A 24,981-nucleotide genomic window follows, 5' to 3' on the forward strand; every position below is an offset into this window, starting at 1 on the left:
AATATTGGCAATGGGACAGATACAACCTCAAAAGATGTCAAGGGGACACACATTCTCCCAGTCCTTTTCCCTCCAACCCTCTCTCCAAGGGGCCAATGTGGCAGAACAGGGAGTCACTGCATAACCAAACTCCTTCCAAAGTTGAAGGCGTCTTCTGCCTCATCCGTTGGCCCTTGCATGGAGGTCTGCACACAGCTCCAGGCAATTCATTAAGTTGGCCATATGGACCACTGACACCGCCATCAGAGAGGCAGGCGAGGCAGGCTTTCCCCGGCACTGGAAAACGGGGTTCTTAAGCTTCTATACACAACCATTTCATAAACCAGCAGCCTCAATGGTCTTAGAAAGTTGGCATCAACTCTTGAAGCATGAAGACAGGCTGTCTTTCGCCTCACAACTCCTGAGAGGGGAGAATAACAAGACCCCGCTCCACCACTAAACATGAAAAGGGCAAAGAGGCCAGCATCCCTCAGCCCAGCACGCCTCTGAGTGAGGTTCAAGAGTCATTTGCATCAGAACTTCTCTGGAGAGCAAGACTCTCTCTAGAATGCAGACTCCCGGGCTTCAAGAATTTTACTCTATTAAGCTCCTCAAGGATTCTGCTGCTGCTAACATTCAAAAACCAAGATTTCTCTAAGTCCTAAAGGCAGAGAAAAGGCAGCACACGGCAGATGGGAAAGTAAGGATTTTTGTTTGCTCACTCTCCACCGTCAGGGGCTAAGTGACTACAAAGTACACCTAGTAAGCACTTGATAACTTTTCTCAACAGCTTCATTCAAACTTTCAACTCTGCTGTCTAGGTAGGTGCCCACAAGTGAGTAAAGAGCTTCATCTCCTGAGTCCCTTTGAGGATCATTGCTTTGAGTTGCCAAGTATGCATTTCCGAGTCAAAGGATCATTCTCCTCCCACCCTGGTGAGGGCCTAGCTGGGATGGACTCCACACCCCACTGTTTGTATCTGCAGCCTGGCAATCACACTCAATAGAAGGCAGCTATAGAAAAGCAGTTCTGGGTCTTAGAACACAGCAGGCGAGGAGCCCAGAGGATCGCTGGACTCAGGACAGGAAAGGGGGAGGGTCACTTACACACTGGAGGGACAGAAGCACAGAGGTCAGCTGTGTCACAGGTGTGACATCACCACCTTTAGGGAGATGATTCTGTATCCAGGCAGAACAGGGGCTCTTAACCTGGGGCACACTACACCAGCTTTCGAGAATCTATGAGGATTACAGGGGTAACTGTGTGCTGAATCCTGGGAACTTGTCTGGGCAACTGTGGTGAAGGGACACGTAAGATTTTCTAAGGAGTATCAATGGCACAAGAGAAATCAAATCAGGAGGCTCTGATTTAACTAAGGGTTATGATGATGGAAGTGGAAAGATGTCCATGGCCTTTAAGCCCCACAGCCAGCAGACAGGAGCAGCAATTTGGAAGCAATTTCATTGGGCGGGGGGGGGGGGGGGGGGGGGCTCAAAAATGACGGGGTTACTCTCACCCCCACTACCAACTTTCACCTTACTTCCTCAACTATGGGTCCTGATCTGATGCTGTTTTCAATTTTCAATACTGAAGCTGCAGAGGAAAGTATGACAGGCTATCTCATAAAACTCCTACATCATTGAGAACCATTAGACTGTGACCTTCAGGAATTAGCATGGGCTTTGGAGCCAGGAGACCAGACTGGCGCTGCCTCTGTCCTTCGGTATGGTGTGACTGTGGGCAAGTCACATGACCCCTGAGCCAGCCTCAAGAGCCTCATCGAGGAGGTGGCAATTATACAAACCTCCACACTGACGGCTGTTAGCACTAAAGAGAAAGTGCTCTGCCAGCTGCTAGAAGCTGTTAAATTTGAGGCATTGGTACTGTTTTCACTTTTTTTCTGTGCCATCCTCCTGCAGCAAACAGCAAGCATGTGGAATGAAATGCTGAGAGCTAACTGGGCCTGACTTCATTTTCTGTCTTAACTGTTTTTAGCTGTCCTACCAAAATGCCTCCAATTCTTGCAACAAAGACCATTAACTAAAGAGTTGTGTTGACAGTTCCAGGGACTGGCCATGACAATGAAAACCAGAACTAAGTCCAAGTCCATGTGAGTCAAAGAAAGAGCTGGGGTGGTGGCGTATGCGGAAGGGATCACACATTCTGGTGCAAGCAAGAATCCAAACTAACAGAAAACGTCCTTCATGTACATCCTGTTTTGGTATCAGGCTCGCCACCACCACTGTTTTGGCATCTGAGTTGTCATCCCCACCCAAACCAGCAGGAAAGCCAACAACCAAGAATAAATGCAAAAGTAGAGACTCAGAATGCTGAATCTTTTTCCTTCCCAGGAGTGCAAGCTGTTTCAGTCTCGCAACCTTGACCCACTGACAGCGAAAGAGACATAAGACTGGGAAGAAAAGGTCAGGATGCAATCTTTTACATGATGAATTATCAACAGGTACACTGAATTCCTAAAGGGTAGAATATGAGGGGCCAAATATTGTGAACTTGGCCTTCTGAGCTTCCCTCTGACATACATGCCAGCCATATTTATATGTGGCTCTCACATCGCAGTCCAGTCCAGTGCTCTGGACCAGCGACCACACTGGTGCATGCTCCCTGCTGAAGCACGCACACACCCAAAAGCTACTATTTCTTACTGAAGCCCCATAATCAATATGCTTAAGTCACCTGCATAGGAAAAAGCTCCAAATCACCTGTGCCCTTTCTGCAGCTAGCACCCCACTGGGCTGAAAATGTTAAGTCGCCACATTGTCAGACACTATCACAGCCCCCTTGAGCGTGTGATTCTTTTTTTTTAAATTTTAATGTTTACTCATTTTTGAGAGAGAGACAGAGAGCAAGCAGGAGAGGGGCAGAGAGAGAGGGAGACACAGAGTCCGAAGCAGGCTCCAGGCTCTGAGCTGTCAGCACAGAGCCTGATGTGGGGTTTTTACCCATGAACTGCAAGATCATGACCTGAGCTGAGGTCAGACGCCTAACCAACTGAGCCACCCAGGCGCCCTGAGTGTGATTCTTTACATTTGTAATTGTACAGGTAAATTCTGTGAGTAGCTTCAACAAGTGACTTTTATAAACTCCTTTACTCCATTTATTACCTTGAAAAGAAGTTGGCCTTGGCTATCTCAGACACTTCAAGAATTATTAAATAAAACTGAATATCCACTGTAATTTCTTTTAAGTTTTTATTTATTTTGAGACACAGAGAGAAAGCATGCATGGGAGGGGCACCGAGAGAGGGAGAAAGAATCCCAAGCACACTCTGAGCTGTCAGTGCAGAGCCTGATGTGGGGCTTGAACTCACGAACTGTGAGATCTTGACCTGAGCAGAAATCAAGTGTGGACGCTTAACCAACTGAGCCACCCAGACACCAACCCCCACCTTTTTTTTCTACTGTACTTTTTAGATATTAAATTGTATCAAGAACCCATATCAAGAAGGCTACTTTTGATGGCCTGTTCAACAGAGCTTCCTATTAAAATTCTTCTTTGAATTCAACAATGAATATGCTCAGAACATAAACATACAACTCACTCTAGAGTCCTATTTTAGGATCTGTTACCAACTGGCCAAGGAGGAGGTTTGATGCTAGTCACTAACCACTGAGAGAAGAAATCCTACAATAGCAGGAAGAGAGATGAGGTCGCTGACATCTATCAGAAATACAACATTTAACACCCAGGAGTGATACACTCAGCTGGTCTCCTGAGACAAAACTGCTGAGGCCATGTGTCTCACACAATTTTCTCTCAGCTTCAGGTTTAGGGATCAGATTAGCACCAATCCTAGGACACATTTTTACACTGGTATTTCTCAAATGCCATGTAAACTTGACATTCAACTACAGTGAAAGGGTCACACTTCCAAGCTGAAGAAACATCATCTCAATCAGGCAGTGTTCACTGCATCTTAAAAAAAAAAAAAAAAAAAAAAAAAAAAAAAAAAAAAAAAAAAAAAAAAAAGGCTATATTGTACTCCTGACACTAATATAATGTTATATGTCAATTATATCTCAATTTTTAGAAGAAAAAGGCAACTAGGGGCACTGGGTGATTCAGTTGGTTAAGAATCCAACTCTGATTTTGGCTCAGGTGGTCATCTTGTGGTTCACGGGACTGAACCCAGTGTCCAGCTCTGTGCTGAGCATGAAGCCTGCTTGGGATTCTCTTTCTCCCTTGCTCTCTGATCACTCCTTGCCCTGCTGCCCCTGCCCCCCCCACCCCCCAAACAGTAAATTAATAAACATTTTTTAATTAAAGAAAAAAAAAAGAAAAGGCAACTAGCTCTTTCAAACAAAGATATTTATATATCTAAAGAGCCAAATGGAGGGCACCTGGGTGGCTCAGTCCATTAATCGTCCGACTCCTGATTTCTGCTCAGGTCATGATCTCACCGTTCATGAATTTGAGCCCCACGTCAGGCTCTGTGGTGACAGGGTGGAGTCTGCTCGGGATTCTCTTTCCCTCTCTCTGCCCCTCCCCTGCTCATGCTTTCTCTCTCTCTCTCAAAATAAATAAATGAAACTTTAAAAAAAAATAAAAAAAATAAACAAAAGAGCCAAATGAGTTGCAAGAATATTTGTGAGAGTCAGTATCTAAAAGAAGCATGAGGGTGCCTGGGTGGCTTAGTCAAATGAATATCCGAATGTTGATTTTGGCCAGGCCATGACCCTAGGGTCATGGGATTGAGCCCCAAGTCAAGCTTAAGATTCTCTTTCTCTCCCTCTCCTTCTGCCCCTCTCTCCTGCTTGAGCTCTCTCTCTGTTTAAAAAAAAAAAAATTAAAAATTAAAAAAAAGAAAAATAAAGGAAGCATGAGCCTGAGGGCATAGACTAGACCAGAGGCAGTGGGCAAAATTGGGGCTTGGGGAATGCCTTTTCTGGGTTCTTACTGGAGAGGGACATGGGCTGCATCTTGGCCAAATTTCTCTGGCTCATAGGAACAGCAGTTCAGACTGCCACAGAGCTTCTAGCCACTCCCAAGTGGACTGGAGCAAATGGGAAATGACAGAAGCCGAGGTGCAGATCTGCACTCACCTCTGCTCCCACCTAGACTCAGAATCTACAAAGTACCCACTGAGACAGAAGCCTTGAACACTGTAACACTTCACTTAAAAAGCAAGACAAATGACATTTCCAGGAAGCCTATAATTTTGTCAACTTAGACCTAAGTTTTAAAAAGAAAAGGGCAATCCAGACTCAAACCAGACCCTCATCTCTCCTGAAATCACCTCTGTGTCCCCACTGGTGAACATTTCTGTCTCTTGGCAAGTTGCCCAGAGATTTTAAAAAACACTATTTCCAACCCACTTATTTATTTGTTTTAAGAGAGAGTAAAAAAGAAGCATCCACTGCCATGGAGACAGCAAGCTAATAAAATGATAGTCTTGTTACTATACAACCAAAATGGAAACAGTCTTAACAGAGTACCATGTTGGCTAGTGGTTCTCTGACTCAATAATTTTCAGCAACTGTTATAAAGATGAAAATGCAAATAAGAGGTTATTTATTGAAAAATAGTTCCTGTTCCCAAACATTGGTTTTGAGAGAAATTAATAAGATATATGTGTGTGTGTGTGTGTGTGTGTGTGTGTGTGTGTGTGTGCGTATACTGCTTTCAGATTCACGAGATGATAGAGCCAAGCTAATGCTCCTCTCATTCTTGAGAATAACAGTGCCTATACTTCAAAAGCATGAACAACATATCGCCTCATTTATTTCCAAACTAACTCTGTGGATAGGTAAGAAGAGTTATTATCCCCTTTTTATAAAAGTAGAAGTTGAGTTCAGAAAAGTTAACTGAGTTGCCCAAAGTCACCTTGTTCCTAAGTGGGAGAGTAAGGTGTAAAACTCCACTAATACAATAGCCACCATCCATATGTGACTATTTAAATTTAAATTAAAGTTGAAAATTCAGCTCTTGGGGCACCTGAGTGGCAAAGTTGGTTAAGCGTCCGATTCTTGATTTCAGCTCAGGTCATGATCTCATAGTTCATGAGATCGAGCCCTGCGCTGGGCTCTGTGCTCACAGCACAGAGACTGCTTAGGATTCTCTCTCCCCCTCTCCCTCTGCTCCTCCTCCGTGCGTGCGTGCACACACCATAGGCATCCAACACACACACACACTCTTTCTCTCTCTCCCTCTCTCAAAATAAATAAATAAACATTTTAAAAAAATTTAGCTCTTCACTCAAGCTAACCACATTTTGAGTGCTCAACATCCCATGTGGATAGTGGCTAGCGTTACATATTATTTCTATCACTGTTGACAGTGCTATTGGACAGGGCTGGTCTAGCGGCTAGTTCTTTTGAATTCTAGTAACTTGGGGAAAAGATCCCATGCCATCACCAACTTACTAGATGACAGAGTTAAATTACAGCCTTTTTCTCATTACAAGAAACTCTGAGGCTTCAGGAGGTTGGTTTATTCTCTTAGGGTTTACAAAAACAAAAATCAGTTTTAAAAGAGCTTTACCAAAATGGATTTGACCCATTTGTACTAAAGAAAAAGAATCTGGAAACTCAGTTTGTACATTTGGTAAAGAATATTATTAGTAACGATTCCCAAGTTACAAATAAAAATATTATTAAGAAGAAATTCAGCTTCCAAGACAAAGGGATCATAGTAATCAATCCTGATACTGCAAGCCATTAAAAAACCTCTTGTTAGGGGCGCCTGGGTGGCTCGGTCTGTTGAGTGTCCGACTTCGGCTCAGGTCACGATCTCACGGTCCATGAGTTTGAGCCCCGAGTCGGGCTCTGGGCTGATGGCTCAGAGCCTGGAGCTTGCTTCCGATTCTGTGTCTCCCTCTCTCTCTGCCCCTCCCCCATTCATGCTCCGTCTCTCTCTGTCTCAAAAATAAATAAATGTTAAAAAAAACAAAACAAAAAAAAAAAAAAAAAAAAAAAAAACCTCTTGTTAGAATTTAAAAGAAATTTCTTGGGGTGCCTGGGTGGCTCAGTCAGTTAAGTGTCTGACTCTTGATCTCGGCTCAGGTCATGATCTCAACAATTTGTGAGTTGGAGCCCCGAGTTGGGCCCTGCGAGGACAGTGCAAAGCCTGCTTGGAATTCTCTCTCCCCCTCTCTCTCTCTGCTCCTATCCCACTCATGCTCTCGCTCTCTCTCAAAATAAACTTAAAAATAAATTTAAAAAAAATGTCTTCTTGGTGCAGAGATTGCTATAATCAGACGAACAGGAGATTTCCAGCTAACACTGGGGCCCAATTAAAATGACAGATAAGCTATGAGTGCTACAACAGGGCCACACTGTCTCTATGTGTATGTATCACTTGGCTAACAATGACAGCTGAACCACAACAAAGGGATTAAGCTGCAGAACTAAAGGTTAGGGAGTCAAGATATGGCAAAGTTTATTAAAAGTACAGAGTGGTGAGACCTCATTACATAAAGCTGTTCTTTCCAGTTTCAATGTGAGATACACAGGGCCTGTTTGTATGATCCAGTCAAAAGAGACCAATTTGCTCACTTTTTCACTTAGCCACATGTTTGAGCACCCTTCAGGGGCTAGGTAGTTTGAGAGGCTTCTGGATTGATACCAAGTGGCTGCCCTCTGTGCACTGTGTTGCCTTCGCACTCTTTGGATTCTCCTAACCATTCAGTGGTTAAATGTCACCAATGGCACCGTATGGCTGCACAGAAATGCCATTTAAAGTGAAAAAATAGGGGCGCCTGGGTGGCTCAGTTTGTTAAACCTCCAACTTCGGCTCAGGTCATGATCTCACAGTTCGTGGGTTCAAGCCCTGCACCAGGCTCTGCCCTGACAGTGTGGAGCCCACTTGGGATTCTCTCTTTTCCCCTCTCTCTAACCCTGCCCTGCTCATGCTCACTCTTTCAAATAAATGAATAAACTTAAACAAAAATAAAATAAAGTGAAAAAACAAGCTCACTCAAGCAATGGAGCAAGGTTCTTAGAGAATCTACAGGACAAAACCTGATTTCTTCACATGCTTGCCAAGGTACCAAGGTTTTTCTACTACTTGCACATGGGAAAATAATGAACTGAGGGTTAATTACAGCATTAGAAACATGCTACTCTATGCTTTTCTCAAGGATTCACAATAGACTAACAAAAGGCTAAGAAGGAAGAAGCAGACAAAGTTCTTCTTTCATATTCAGAAAGATTACAGGAAACTTTTTTCTCATTTGTCTGGGATCAGGAGAATGTTCGTGTTTTCCTTTAAAAGGTTATTCCTCTGCAGCAGCTCTCACTGCCAGAACATTTTTCTTAATTTTCACCTAAACCTTATGACCTTGTACACCTTTAAATGTCAAAGAGAAAGGAAGGCTGTGGGGGAAGTTCTGTCTGAGAACAAAGTGTAGCACACATGACCCGTCTCTTCTAGGAGTCTTCATTCTGGGTACAGCAGCATTGCTGGGCTTACTCTTTGGACTTGAACATCAGTTTCCTATCTGTGCCATCTCTCCTTTCCCTCAAGGTATGTGGTGCTTCAGACATTATTAAAGAAAGCTCAGGGCCTGGATTATGTAATCCTTTGTTATCTGGCACTCTGTATTTGGTAGGGTTTATACAGTGTTAAATGTGAGACACATATTTACATGAGGAGAATGACAGATGCTGGGAAGTGATCCTGTTTAAAACGCACATCAGAAACCAACTTCCAAACCCCATAGTTTAGATGCCATGAACAGAGCACATCAAGCAGCAGTGGGATTGGGAGATTCTTTAATTCCTTACACTTTATGAAAGGTCATACTCCAACTTAGAATGATATGCAGAACCTCAACCACCCTGAGTGCAAAGGGAGCCATTGAAGACATGGTGTCCTACAGATACGCTGTCAGAACTGAAAGCCAGTCCTACGTGGCAACTGTGTAGGAGTATTCTGGGAGATGAGGTGGGTGGGCTTTTCTTCCCAGAGCTATAAATAAGATTGGAATGAGAAGAACTTGATAAAAGATATAAACACAGAAATGATGAGGCAAAATGCAGCCATGACTACACCACTCCTTTCCCCAGTTTGAGGCCCTACCTACTTCCTAAGTTGTACAGCAAACTTACATATAAACACACTTTACAGAAACTCCTCAGGCTAGCAAGATGGGAAAGAAATAGGCCCTTCCAACCAGATTACTTGTTCAGGTCTCCAAATCTCCAATAATCAACAACTTGCTGGTCACTTACAAGTTGTCTCCAGCACTGCTCAGGTTTTCTTTGAAAGATGTGGACTGGAGGATGAGAAGTGGGGCTGGTAGAAGATGGCAGGTGGTGGGGAGGTCAGGGAGGCACAGGGTGTTGGAGGTTACAACAAGAGTAAGGGTAGAGACCACAGGACTATGGTAAGGAAGAAGGTTCACTCAGAGGGTGCACAGTTGGCAAAAAAAAAAACAAAACAAAACAAAAAAAACAAAAAAAAAACAAAAAAACCAAAACAAAAACCCAAAAAAACAAACAAAAACCCTCAGCTTTGTGAACTCAGGACCTATCTGTGTATCACCAGGTATGTAGGTGAACAGGGAATTTCACACCTGAAACTATTCCCAGGCATCAACATTCTAGAGCTCCCATAATCTAAGAGTTTGCCACCTACTTCCTTCACTAGAAAAGCTGAAAACCAAGACTGTGTCCATAGCCAAAGGTGGTTCTTGGTAGGAGGAAGATGCTGTATTCTCACTGAGGCAGATCACTTCTAATCCTACAAGAAGCGCAATTATTCTCACTTCACAGATACAGAGAACAACAGAGTATACAATTAGATATTCAAAACATTTTAGAACCTGCGCTCCTGATAGAAGTGTCATTCCAAATTCCATGCCCAGAATTCCAACGAGTTTGCAACAGAGTAGTATCTGCTTCTGTGTGTCTGTCATTCACACACACACATATCACACTTTACAACCGCTTGATTCATTCATTCAGTGCCAGGCACTAGAGACAGGAATATAAATAAGTTACTTTCTCAAGGAGCTCACAGTGCAGTTGGAGGGAAATCTATAAGCAACTGCAGTAAGTGAAGCATCATTTGTCTTAACAACAGAGAATACTACAAGAAATGCTAAATAGGAGGACTGTACCCAATAAATCATATTAAACAGTGATCTATAGTAGCCCCTGGTACCAAGTGAAAGACAGGTGGGAGAATGCAAGGCTTTTAGACACTGAACATCTTACAGATCCTGAGAAGTAGCATTATGCTCTCAGAACTTGTACTGTAATTAGTCAGCACCCCACAGGATGCTGAATTGCTCTTTATTTTGTGCATCGGTGGATTTTAGCCACCCAAATAAACTGTTAAATGTCTTGAGGGCAGGTAACTAATTTGCCTCAAATTTCTTTAATCTCTCTAAGACTACCCTGGGCACAGAGAAGACATTAAACACATGATGTCCTTGGTGAAAGGGACAAGGAGATGAGACTCTGAGTGACCTGTCCCTCTACAAAGGTTTCTAGAGAGGCAGATCTGGAGTGTTTTGTAAAGCACATCACTGCCCTACCTGATCACATTATTGATCCACTGCACAAGCCATCTGCTCTTGACTCTTTAAGGGGTGGGGGTGGGATGTCCTTTACTGGAAAGCCAGAGAAGATTGCAGCATAATGTGGGTAAATGGTTTGGTAGTTAATTGCAGTAAACCCGAAGCTGAATTTGAGACTTAAGTTCCTGGCTGATGCTTAGGACAGAAACAGACCTCAGATTCCTTACAGCTGCTATAAGGTTCTAGCTCTTAGAAATGGACCTGCCATTACCATGCCCTGAATCAAATCCCATCCTTACTCGCTTAAAAGGCTTCAAGGGCTTCACACTGTACCTAAAATAAAACCCACCTCTTCCGTGTAGTTGATAGTCCCGCCCACCCTGCCAATCTTAACTTGGCCTGCTCTCCCTTCACTCACCAGGCCCCAGCCACGCTGGCTTCCTTGATGTTTTCAAACGTTTCAAACCGGCTCTTACCTGCACTAGGCTCTTATGCTTGTTCTCCCTTTCCCCTGGCCCTCTGCCTGCTTCTGCATGGCTGACTCCATCTCATCCTTCAGACCTCAGCTCACATATTTCCTCCTCAGGGAGGCCTTTCCTGACCATCTTTATCCAAAGTAACCCCATCTCATTCCTATTATTCCACACCAGCCAGTTAGCTTACGTCGTAACAAACTTGGAAATTACGTAATTTCCATGTTCTGAAATTATCTTGTTTATTTGTCTCCTTGTGTACTATCACTATTCTCCTTTTAAACATAAAGCTCCTGAGAGCAGGAGCTGGATTTATCTTGCTGCATCAATGGGCACATATAGGTTCCCAAATATTCTGAGTGAGTAAGTGAATGAGAATTAGGAAAATACAGTGGCAGCAGGTCAATGCTGCATTAAGGTGAAAAACATCAGTTCTCTCTCTATGAAGCTAGAGACTTACTGACTCTGTTATAGGACTTTTTCCTTTTTTTTTTTTTTTTAAACTTCATTAGGGTGTGTCCAAGTAGCAATAACACACAAGAGAAAAGAAAGAAGGGAAAGCTTAAGTTCTCCACTGATGACTTAAAAAGAAATGTCAAAAAGAGCAACATATTGCTGGTGCCAGTTTCCACTTTACACTGCTGTTGGTATAAAAAGCGAATTTTCTTACTTCTCACGGATTCCAATGTCGGTTTCATTTCTCCCCAAGTGATGTAGTGAGTTGTGCACCCAGTAAACCCAGCTCTGCAAGAACCCCACAAGCACAATCACACCCATGCCAGCCATAGGGTATCTGAGAATCTCACTCTAAAGAAAACCACAGTTGATTCAAAATAAAATACCAGGTAGAAAAGGGTTTTCCCTTCCCAAGAACCTAAACACCTAAGGCAAAACACATGCAAGAGGTAGGTTCTTCCTCACAAAACCCCAGCTCAAGATTTGCTCCTCCTAAAAGGGAAGTGTAATAGGGAGTAGAAACCCCTGAAAGGTGCAATTCAAAAGCTAAGGATGGTTCAATGGCACCAGTAAACCTAATGCTGTTTGTTTCACAGAACCTGATCAATAAGGGCAGTTAACTATTAGTGACTGAAAGCCCCGGAACTTGGAAAAGCACAAGAAAGAAGGTGACAAATGAAATCTGTCGCCCTCGTTTTGTTAGATCCTTCCCACAGCACACTAGGCATGCGAGCCATGTTGAAAACGCAACTCTAGCAAACGCTGAGAGAAAGAGAGAGAGGCACTTACGCGGCATGATCCCTTGGCTCACCAGTTCTTCTCGAGTCCGGCGCTGCTGGAGCTTCAACTGTAGCACTGCAGGGCGGCAAAGAGAGAGGAGACATGGAGGTTCAGCTGGGCATTCCACCACAAAAGACACATTGTCAAATGCAGAGAAGGTCTCCCGCACAGAAGGGTGTAGTGTGAAAGAAGGGTCCCTTTAACTGGGACTGTCTATAATTGCAGAAGTGGCCTGATACAGCAGGGTTTCCGTATTCTGCTGTGGGCGGCGAGAGGAAGTTGCGAAGGGTCTTGCAGGGCGATAACAATCCACAAAGTACCAAAGTCTTGCCTCTTGCTCAAAACCTCCTACAACACTGTATCCTCCTCCTAAGACTAAAAAAACACAAGTTCTTAACTCAAAGGAAATATAATGAGGACCAACACCCAGCAGGAAAGGCTTTCTAGATGGTCTACACTGTCTTCCTGGTAGCATGTGTTTACCATCATGAGTGCAGCAAAGACACGGTATTCACACAGATCAGGAAGTATTGGTTATTTGTAAAATCTTTTCTTTTGCATCTAAAAATTACATGTACTTTTAACTGAGCAACGCATTTCTCTCGACCAGAAAACATTTTACCATTAATATAACTCTTTTCTTCCTCTTACTTTCATTTAGAGCTTTTTTTTCTGTTGAGGTGAAACCACCAAGCTACATGAGTCAAAGCGCACGTGGGCTAGGAGAGGGCGACGAGTATTTCTTCTATTTCTACTCTAATCACCTAATGAAACAACTCCATAGCCATTTTTATGAAGTTAAAAGTCAGTGATCTCTATTTCAAATGCCAATGAAACCTAAAGGGCATTCCCACTGCACACCACGCAGAATGACCACGGCACAGCCTGCATTCAAAGGCTAAGTGTGAACATGTTCAGAGGAGGAGGGTTAGGAGGATCCTGAGCCAGGGAGACTCCCCTCACATGAGAAGGCTGCAACTGTAAGGTCTCTGCAAGTCACATGTGAGGGAGACCTGCATCTATTAGGAATCACGTTACCTTAGGTACCTGCCTTTTCCATTCATAGAGCAGTTTTTAAGAATGCCTCCAAGAATGGCAGAACTCTAACTAGGCTCCTGACTACATCTCAAATTCAGCAGGTCCAAAGTAGAATGTGTCCTTCTCCCAAAAACCTAACCCACTTTCCATCCTCACCTCTCTAAATGGAAGCACTATCTGCAAAGCCCCCCACTCCCTGACTCCTGAACTAGTATTAAAATTTTTGAGCCAACTTCAACTCCTCCACCTCCCTCACACTCCTCCTCTTACCAAGTTACTGGTGCCACAGTTTTGCTATGTTGCACTGAGCACTCCCGGGCTCTCCCACTGTAAGCACCCCAATCAAGGCTGGCTAATGACTCTTCCTCAAGTCTCATGTACTGGCCTGTTTATTCACTTCACCTGGAAATACCTACCCTTTCCATCTGACCTTCCTGACTCCCCAGCATGCAGAATTACTCTAGACCTCCTGGCAACTACCTTTTATCTGTTATAGAAAGTATAGTAATAGTTTATTTACTCTGTGTAATAGTTACCCCCTGAATGTAGTTATCTCTCCTACCAGTTTATAAACTCCTGGAGGGCAGAGAAAATATCTTATTACTATATGCCCTCCATAGTACTTAATACACAGTAAGCATTTAATAATTGTTTCTTGAATTGAACTATATCTCAAAATGGTAATACATATAGTCTGAGAGATCTAATCAGGAGGTTATAACTATTATTTTTTATAAATTAACACCTAAAGCCTTGCAAAATAAATGGATAAAACAACAGCCACAGTAGCGGCATTTATAGAAAGTGTGCTCTGTGCCAAACATCGTTCCACGTCCTCTAATGTTTTAACTCATTTAACCTAACACCCCACTACGGAGAAACATGGGCATTACTAATCCCATTTTAGAGGTAGAAAAATAAGGCCCAGCGTGAAGTAATTTACCTAAGATTATTCCACTAATAAGAAGTGCAACAGAATTTGAACCCAAACATTCTGACTCTAGAACGTGGGTTTCCTATTTCTCTGCTTCTCCAGAGTCTTCCAGAAGCTGCGGAAACAAGAGGCATGGAATATGAGCACCTGGATGGGTTCTCTGGTGAGACAGACAAAGGGACTGAGGAAAATGGATGGTTCAGGCCAAGGTCAAAGGAGTTTGGGTGATACTTCAGTAAAATAAATTTAAATTAATCTAAGAATTTGATTTCAGATAAATTAGAACCATAGATTAGCAGCAACATTAATTATAAAAATAAAATGCAAATAGTTAATAGCTAGGAGTCATCGAGCATTGCTATGTGTCAGACCCTGTTAAGTGACTGACATGCTTTTAATTTAATTAAAAAAAAAATCCCCATGAGGATGGTACACTTATTATCTCCATTTTGCAGATAAGGAAACTAAGGGTCAGACCGTCAAAATTTTGCCTTGGGTCACACAGCTCCAAAGTGCTGGCATGAGAATTTAGTACAGGTCTTTGTGATTCTAGAGTATGGGCATTTAATACTATACATCTCTTTAGAGGAAAGAAAGTAAGAGGAAAAAAGGGAAAATATCTGTCAACTTTTATACACAGTGTTTCTAAAGCCCAGCGTGAGATGAGCTATTAGAAAATGATTTAAAAAAATTTTAAGTTTATTTATTTTGAGAGAGAGAGAGAGAGAGAGAGAGAGAGAGAGAGAGAGAGAGTACAAGCAGGGAAGGGCAGACAGAAGGAGAGACAGAATCCCAAGCAGGCTCCACATCATTAGCACACAACCCAATGTGGGACTCGATACTCACAAACTGTGAGATCATGACCTGAGCCAAGATCAAGATGTTCAACCAACTGTGCCACACAGGCACCCCAGGAAATGATTAAATACAACAAATTGATTTGATTTGTGCAAATAGAGAAATTTAGAAATTTAAGAAACTTACTTACAATTTAGTAAGTCTGAACACTTCAAAGAAACAATAACTAATGAAAACTCTGGCCATCTTCCAAAAATAAGTCTGAAATATCAATCAGCAGCCCTCCTAAATAACCCATCTATATATAGGGCCATAAGGGATATTATGCAAACTTCTTGACTGAAAAACTTGTTGCCTCATGAGAGCAAAAAGTCTATGACTCAAGTTTTCTATGGAGAACACAGTAAAGGCCAATTTACCTCTTGTTTTAGAACAAGCCTAGCTCAAAGAGGAAAGTTTATCTAATAAATCTTTCCATCTGTAAAACTAAATGAAATTAAAGTCCAGTTATCTGAAAATTCCATCCTGTCCCCTCTCAGCAGTGAACTCTAAACTCCATGCTTTTCTGAAATCTGACCAAGTTCCCCATTCAAATAATAGAATTCACCCTGTATCAGTACTGTCTGGAGTATTGGTACAACCTGACTATAGATAGGTACTGTCTTATACGTTGCACAACCCTCCCCTGCCAATTTGAACAATGTTTATAAGGAGGATTAAAAAAAAAAAAGAAGACCTAAGCAATAAACTCCAAACTATAGTTGTCAGTCTCTACTTGATTTTGTTTTAGAATTGATCTGTTTGGTTGTGTATATATACACATCCTTCTTCTAAAACTTTCAACTACAAAGTAATAGGTTATCTATATGAATTTCCCCTTAGTCTAACTTAATTCCTCTCAATTCTAAGCACTCTAAATAAAATGCCTATTATGTGTCCAGACTTTAGGGATTATGCATTTTAGAAGAAATCATTTAATAACTCACTATGTGCTAGTACATTTAATGCACACCCGCCATCACCAAGGAGTATCTGACACAAGTTCAAATGATCATATTCATAGGCAGTGCTAGGCCAAGTAGATTCAAAAGAGTAGGAATTTGACAAAATCTCTCTATTCATTATACACCAGCATTCAGATTTCTTCTCCACTCTTCAAGTCAATAAAAATTAAACAAAAATACCTATATGTGTACATGCATGAGTCTTTATCCTTTCACTGTTATTGAATTCCACAAATTTAATATATCATGTGTCTCTAAAATTAATCAGGAATTAATCAGAATTAGTCAAGTTTTCTACCTGTTTCGAACAAAGGTGATCAATTGCTATTTGTATAATTGGTTTCCTGGGAAATCAAAGCAAAGGAGTAAACGTCATATATTTCTGCCCTGTAAGGCCATGGAAGTGGGTTGATGGCATTCGAGGGGTAATGTCCCAGAAATGGACACCTCAAACAAATACATGAGTCAGGACTAGAAAGAAACAGCAAAAAGTAAGTGATGCGTCCTCAAGCCCAGCACTGTGGCTTCCACTGGTCAGTGGTCCTGGATTTCACTGGGGAGGGAAATGTGCATCTTGGAAGGTTGTCCTCCCCCTTATTCATATTTACCCATTAGTGATTCCACAAAGGCTTCTGGAGTAGAGGATAAAGTATTTATGAGGGAAGCAGAAAAGAACAGGAAGGGGGTTAGTACGGGAATGACCACAAAAAAACCAAAACCCTCTTTTGGCATCATCCTTTGTTCAGTAAAACCTCTTCAAGGAAGATTCTGACTGCAGGGACATTTCCAAAGCCGGATCTCCTAGTAACTGGTCCACTGTTTTCCCCTCCATAACCTTTAGGTACCAGTCCCAGAATAAATAAGCAAATACAACTTAATTCAACAACAGACATCACCACCTCTAACTTCAAACTGGAGAATCTGTTTCACTGGGATGATCAGAGAAGGAACAGGGTGGGTTTTAGCCTTAGGGGGAGCTTAGCAATGCTAATAATTAGAATACTCATCTTTGCAGCAGTGAATTACACCGATTTTACTGGTGTATTTTGTACCTGTTTATCTCCCATGCCTTAAAAAATCATTTAGTGATACCCAAATTGTAAAACCACATCAACTATCACTTAGAACCAAAGCCTATTCTTTGAATATTCACTACTTCCATCCTTAGACTATATGATTAAAAACAGGTGAAGGATGTCCCAGAAGAGGGTACTCCTCATGTTCTGCTGCCTAGGTCACTTTATAGCATCACCAGCAAAATGGAGACCGGAAGTCGGGATAGAGACACACATCTCTGTTCATTTCTCATTCATCCGCCAAACAAATATTCACTAAGTAACTACCATGTGTCAGGCCCCATGTTAAGTGCTGGATACACCTGTGGTCTCTGCTCCTATATAAAGTTTTCAGTCCAGTGGGGAAACACACAGCAAATCACATATCAAAAGTACAAGTTATGATTAAGGTTTTACAAGAAAAGAATGAAGGATATGAGAGAGGTCAGACCCTGGAATTCATAGTTTCTCCTCCATATGCTCTGTAATAACCACCTTTTCACATATCCTCTTTACTACTGTATATATAGTCAATTATTTAAGATACTAAAACTCCTTAAAACACAGAGAGACCTTGGGGTAAACTGTATTAAAATAAATAAATTGGGGCACCTGAGTGGCTCAGCTGGTTGTATCTGACCCTTGATTTCAGTTCAGGTCATGATTTCACAGTCGTGAGATCAAGCCCCACACTGCCAGTGCTTGGGATTCTTTCCCTCCCCACCTCTCTCTGCCCCTGCCACCACCCCCCCTCCTCAAAATAAATACATAAACTTAAAAAAAAAGTTATGGGCACGCAGTGTCATTTATTCACTTTGTGTTTATTTGCTTCACACACTAGTTGGTAAACACACCAATTCACCTCATATCCATGCCTCCTTTAGTTCTTCCCTAGTTTCTTGTCAAAGCTCTTCTCAGGCATTCATTCAAGAGATATGAGGTTCTACTAATATATGCCAGATATTTTGCTTGCTGCTGGAAATACAGCAATGGACAAAGTCACTGCCTTCAGTGGTGTTTACACTTCCATGGGTTACAAGAGTGAAGAGTACTTTCAAAGAAATACTCAAGACACCACATCCTAACTAAACAGTTAGATTCTTCCCATTATTCAATTCATCCATTCAAGATCTTTTGCCCTCTCAAAGCCACAGTTGGGTACTAGAGTACTGGGTACTACAAGTATGAAAAAGACGTGGTTCTCATTCTCACGGAATTCTCACACCTAATGGGAAAGAGAAGCTCACAATGTCTGGGGAGCCTGGGCGCCTCAGTCAGTTAAGCGTCCAACTTCAGCTCAGGTCACGATCTCATGGTTCATGGGTTTGAGCCCTGCATCAGGCTCTGTGCTGACAGCACAGATTCTGTATTTTCTTCTCTCTCTGCCCCTCCCCTGCTTGTGCTCTGTCTCTCTCTCTCAAAAATAAATAAACATTAAAAAAATTAAAAAGAAAGAAAGAAAGAAAGACCTGATGTCTGTAATGCAGACTTCTACTTAAAAGGTCATAGAAAAATGCAACTTAGCTAATACACATGCCCCTCTAAGGGTCCCTGACAAATCCAGTCATCTGGTCTTATGGGTGATATACATGTATGCATAAATAATAAAAAGAAATAGTGGTTCCTTAAAAATGATAAAAGTCCAGGGCACCTGGGTGGCTCAGTTGGCTAAGCTCCGACTTCAGCTCAGGTTATATCTCACAGTTTGTGGGTTCGAGCCCTGCTGACAGTTCAGAGCCTGAAGCCTGCTTCAGAGTCTGTGTCTCCCTCTCTCTCTCTGCCCTTCCCCGCTCACACTCTGTCTCTCTCTCTCTCTCAAAATAAATAAACCTTAAAAAAATTTTAAAAATAATAAAATCCAAGTAGTTCTCTACTTTTTAGATGTTACAGGAATGCAAAGGTGATAGTACCCAACACTGGAAGTCACAGAGAAACAAGATCTTTTCTACATGGGGTAAGAATAGTGAAGCCATAAATGGGGTCTTAAAAATATTTTATCCTCATGATCAATCTGTACTAAAGTTTCAAGTAATTAAAAAAAAATTTTTTTTTAAGTTTTTATTTACTTCTTTTGAGAGAGACAGCATGACCCAGGGAGGGGCAGAGAGAGAGGGAGGGAGGGGGAGAGTCAGGGAGAGGGAGGGAGAGAGAGAGAATCCTAAGCAGGCTTTGCCGGGTCAGCACAGAGCCTGATGTGGGGCTTGAATCCACGAACATGAGATCATGACCTTGGCTGAAATCAAGAGCCGGATGCTTAACTGACTGACCCATGCAGGTGTCCCTCACGTAATTTCTTGGTGTCATTCCCAAAAAGTAGTACTTGTCCGGGTCCCTATTTATCGTAATTTCTCACAAGTCCTTCCTGATAGAGGCCAGAGAGATACAAGAAGAAAGAGAGGTGTCTGCGCTCCCTTGCTCTTTTCCCTGGCCTTTCCTGGTTTCTGGTTCTCAGACCCTAGAGAGCATCCCTGGAATTGTTTCCCTCTCCTGAGTTGTACGCAGGATTTCCTCAAGCTTTCCAGATGCTGAGTTTTTTTAGACCCTTTCATGGTTCATTTTCTTTCTTCAACTTGGGAAACCGGCCTAAATGGGTCAGTACAATGTACACTGCACCAAACTGTGTTTCTGGCTTTTGTGCTTTTAATACAAACAACAGCATTTTTAAGGCCCAGTGTATTCTATAATTAGCCCTACCCTTAAGCAGAAAGGGCTTACTGTCAACCTAACTATAATTTCTGGGGAAAGGGGCGAGCGAGCAAGACATATGGGGTTGGTTATACGAATATTTCATAAGTTCCAAGTGGATCCAATACACTTACAGAACTGACCAAGAACATCAGAGAAAGAATCACAAGACACAATCCTGGCTCTGCTGCCACCTAATCCAGTCACTTAACTTCTTTTAGCCTCCATTTTCCCACTAGAATACAATTTGTAAAAACAATCCTTGCCCTTCGAACTTAAAAAAAAAAAAAGTTCCACAATGTATGTGAAAAGTGCTTTGTAAAACTATAACACAAAAACATAGCTTTTCTCTAGGACCGTAGACACGGCTAGTAATCTGGTACCACACTTCCAAGGACATGCTTTACTTTGCAAAATGAAAGGGCTTATGTCAAAACATCCAATGTTGTTCTGGGACAGGGGGGACCAGGAGCGAGCTGGGGGAGGAGAGAAGAAAAAAAGAAGAGAGAAGAGGAGAGAGGAGAAAAAGGGTAGGGAAGGGCTTTGTTTCCTTTTGGAAGGTAGTTCTGACAGTGAAGAAGCACCCTCTGTTCTCAGACTCCATTCAACCTGGTATGTCTAAAGGGCAAGACCCAGCGAAAGACAGAAGGATCAGTACCCATTCATTAATCAAATGAAATACATAGTGAGTGTTCAAAGCATGATCCTGAAATTCTAAGCTGTCAATACAGAAATGGTAGTTAAAGGACCCAGAAAGGTCATTTATCTGTTGGCAGAGAAAAAAAGATCTGCAGAAATTCAGATCCAGAGGTAAGACAAAAGGAGGAAGGAGAGGTAAGAAAAACATGGTTAATTCTCTCTGGGATCCTACTGATCCACCATCTAAAAATCATACACCTTGTGGTATCCTGGACTGGATTTTGGAATAGAAAAAGCAAATCAGTGGGAAAGCAGCTGAAATTCAAATAAAGTGTGGAATTTACTTAGTAGTATACCAATGTTAACCTCTTAGTTTTGACAAATGTACCATTGTTACGTAAGATGCTAACATTAGGGGCAACTGGGTGAAGGGTATATGGGAACTCTGTACTATCTGTGACTTTTTTGTAAGTCTAAAATGACTCCAAAATAAAAAGCTTATTTAAAAGAACCCATTGATTTGACTCTCCCTTCAGAAAGATTTATGAATCAATTACTAAAGCATATTAAGGGTCAGGTTTTTGAAACTGAAATGTTACCATCTCTTGGACAAAAGAAATTGCTGATTAATTCCTATAAAAGACTAATTAGTTATGAAGAATAATGATGGGCCTTTTAATAAACTCAAAACATAAAATGATTTGTGGCATAAACAAATAGAATGAACCACAATGTAATCCTGAAGAGAGATAAAATCACGCATATGAAAAACCACCTATGAGATTTCAAATTTGGTTATCAATATGCTCAATCATTCAACCCTTTTGCAATCCAGTAAATTTCTCTTTTATCTCTGTATATATTGTGTAAACATGAGTTAAATTATCTCTCGAATAATCTGCTTTCCATATCAAAGTAATACCAAAAATTGATAAATATTATCTATTTAATCTGAATACTCTCAGGGATTCAGGCAGAGAGATAAGGTATCTTCCTGGGGTAGCAAACCTGGGCTACTTATATACCTGCCCTGACATGTATGTGCAAAGGATAAGCTTATGAAAATCTAACTTAAGCCACTAAAATATGTAAGACAAAAGGTCTCTGTATTGTGAAATAATAAAATGGTGAAAACACACATGTGCTATCTTACTCAATTCTTAAAACAAAGCTACGTGGAAGGTACTATCATTTTTTAAGTTTATTTGTTTATTTTGAGAGACAGCGAGCACCAGCAGGGAAAGGAGCAGAGACAGGGAGGGAGAGAGAGAGAGAATCCCAAGCAGCGTGACACTGCCAGTGCAGAGCCCAACCTGGGGCTCGATCCCAGGAACCATGAGGTCGCGACATGAGCCAAAATCAAAAGTCGGATGCTTAACTAACACCCAAGCACCTGGAAGGCTTATCCTATTTAGTTTCTTGATATTTTTGAAATTAACTTTCAGTGTTTGTTATTCTGTAGTTGAGGAAACTGAGCATAAGACAGATTAAGCAATTTGCCTAAGGTCACAGAGTAAGTAAAGGGCAAAGCAGAAACTGGAACCCAGCTCCATCTCCATCTACAGCCAGAGCCCTCAGCCACTCTTCTATGTTGTGTTTCTCTTCCTTCATAAAACAGATCAGTTCCTCATGTTTAAAAATGACACTATTAAGAGTGCTTTCTGCATGATGTCGCTGGAAAAAAAAAGTGATCTACCTACTTACTAGTAAGGGGGAAATCCAGGTGATTTCAGTGAATAGTAAATGGCATTTCAGAACTCTAGAATCTAAAAGCTTCCCGTATTAAAATTCCAAAAGGAATAGAGATTAACAGGATAACAGTGGTCACATGTAAAGGTCATTCAAAGGGGCTCCTCCCAGGGACAGGAGGTGAAGGATACAAGAGAACTTCGCAGGCCTACTTCTCAATTGGCTCTCAAGACAGAAACATCCACACTGAGGAAGCACCTACTTCCTGGTACAACTTCATTCCTGCATTCTTCCCTGGTTTTTCCCTGGTATTAGTAAGAGTCTGGGTCGAATGATTCATTCATTCATGGAACTAATATTTACTAGGGACCTACTTACTATATGCTAGGCCCCATGCTAGATGATACAGCAGTAAAATGGACAGATGAGATCCTTGCCCTCACAGAGCATATGTTCTAGTGGGAAAAACATAATAAAAAGTTATTTATGTTATAATTTCCAGTGGCACATTATATGAAGAAAAATACAGCAGAATAAGAGAACAGAGAGTGACTGGGGTGATAATTTTACACAGAGTACACAAGGAAGGCCCTTCTGAGGAGACACACATAACTCTTATAAAGAAACCTAAGTGATATGATAAACCACGAAAAGATCTGGAGAAAGAGTGTTCCAGGCAGCAGAAATAAATAGCAAGTGCAAAGGCACTGAGGCGAGAAAAAGGCCTCTCTTGAGAAGGAAACGCAGATATAAGAGATGAGAAATCTAATATGTTGAACTCCTACATTATGCAGTCACTGGGTTGGATGTACTGCTTTAGTGACTCCTTTCATCTCAGCAGCTATTTGAGGTATGTATTACCTCTATTTTATAGATGAAGAAACAGTGGCTCAAAGAGGTTAACTAACTACGCACAGCTAGTTAAGAGGCAGGGACAGAGTTCAAACACAGATTGGCCTGATACCAAAGTATGTGCTTTTTCTACCACATCACATTTAATGCCAGAGTCATAAGAAAAAAAATTAATAATTATGCATAAATAAGTAAATAAATCAAACTCTCTCCCATATCCTCAAAATGTGGGGCTCACCATTTCATTTTGGGTAGCTGCTCATCTCACTCTGGAAGTAATGTCCTTCTCTAACTGCAGCGGGCAGATCTCCAACTGCCAGCTACTTCAATGTCATTGGTCACTTTCCTAAGGATCTGTAAGGCACTGCTCAAACAACTCCCTCATACAAGATCTGAGCAGAACATGGACTTGCACCAGAGGTCTGAATGTGGTGTAGATAAATTGGGAACGTGCTTCCTTTAGACTGGCAGGGCCATCTGAACAAACCCTTCCAACGTTAAAGGCCCCAGGAACAGCGTTTTCCCTGCCGCATTAGTTCTGCACGTTCACCCAGGCAATGTGGGCAACCTGAAGCTCATTTGCCATTCTCTGTTGGTATTATTGGTGCTGACATTTTGCACCCAGCTTTGTTGAGGGTGGGTGACAGGTGAGCAGATTCAAAATTTGGAACATGATAGTCACTCTACAGCAAACCAGAAGGGACAAAAAATCCTTTCCCTGAAAAATATATTAGAGTACTTATTCTTTCTAGATCTTTATAATGTGGACTTGAAAAACATAGCATGATAGAATATTCATGACTGAAATAATGAAGGAGGCCTATATCTCCATATAAATTCTGTAAATATTTAGAAAGTTAGTTTTTTTTTTCTATCAAAGTATTGCAAACTCTCCCAACAGGCTTATCCTATTTAGTTTCTTGATATTTTTGAAATTAACTTTCAGTGTTTGTTGTAATTAATGACATTTAACAGAAATTCTGAGGGGAAAAAGGTAAATTTTGATTAAAATAATTATTTATTTTTTAATTAAAAATATTTATTTACTTTTGGGAGAGAGAGAGAGAGAGAGACAGAGACAGAATGTAAGCAGGGGAGGGGCAGAGAGAGGGAGACACAGAATCTGAAGCAGGATCCAGGCTCTGAGCTGTCAGCACAGAGCCTGACGCAGGGCTAGAACCCATGAACCACAAGATCATGACCTGAGCTGAAGTCAGATGCTTTAACTGAGCCACCCAGGTGCCCTTAAAATAATTTTTTAAGTTAATTTTTTTTTTAGGGCAAGGATTAGGAAAAAGAGAGGTGATCAGAAATGAGAAATTTGGCCAAATGTGTTAAAAATACACACATACAAAAATCTGGAAGTTCTTCAAATATTTATGTGTAAAGTTCTCTATGGGCATTTAAAGGAAAACACAATAGTTTTTCCTCTTAAAGCCTAGGTGATGTAAAATTTTACCTGTCTCAAAAAAATTAAAAGAGTGTTTTAAAATAAATTTTGGCAAAAGCTAACAGCAAAATTTTTCTTCTCTGTAGAAGATGGAAAGGCAAAGAAAGAGGCAAAAATTAAGGCAAAAATTAAATTTCATGCCGCACATGAAGTACGAAAGCTGTAAGTCTATCAGCTAAAATTGCTGGAAGAGCTTCAATTCTCAAGATCAAATACACAAAGGAAACACCAGTCTATTATAATACGGCAGCCCATCTACTGCAGGATTTTCCCTCTCTCATTCCTCCTCCAGGTTTAGTAGAGACATCGGAGAAGTGAATGTGTATGTAACTGTAAGGGAGTTCATGTTGTTTGAAGAGTGCAACTTTGTATTTCCTCAAGTTTATGTGGTCAAATTTGCAAGTGGAACATTTCATTACTGCAGGTTTTGCACAAAATTTTACGAAACAAACCTACATTAAGTTAAAGCAGAACTGAAATCAATGCCTTTTCTGGCCACTTCAGGAATGAGTGCCATATATTTTCCTATCACAGAATCCTCCTTTTCATTTAAATACTTGGCTCCTTCAACACATTCCAGCTCCAAAGCTAAAATGGAAGTAGAATATAAAGTAACCAAACAATTACGCAGTTACCACATACCACATTTTTCTAGCACAATTTTGAGGG

At 41.4% G+C, this 24,981-nt stretch overlaps 1 protein-coding gene across 5 annotated transcripts in view; it reads right to left on the reverse strand.

The window, feature by feature from the left end:
- Window positions 1–24,981, reverse strand: part of MRTFA (myocardin related transcription factor A) — a 213,204-nt gene that overhangs the window by 30,731 nt on the left and 157,492 nt on the right. For all 5 annotated transcript variants that reach the window (XM_042947904.1, XM_042947903.1, XM_042947902.1 and 2 more), the window contains one exon: window positions 12,178–12,243. In XM_042947904.1, the coding sequence (XP_042803838.1) occupies window positions 12,178–12,243 (66 nt within the window). The remainder of the gene's footprint in view (window positions 1–12,177; window positions 12,244–24,981) is intronic.

The sequence above is a fragment of the Panthera leo genome, chromosome B4 (genome assembly GCF_018350215.1).
Source record: "Panthera leo isolate Ple1 chromosome B4, P.leo_Ple1_pat1.1, whole genome shotgun sequence".
Lineage (NCBI taxonomy): Eukaryota > Metazoa > Chordata > Mammalia > Carnivora > Felidae > Panthera > Panthera leo.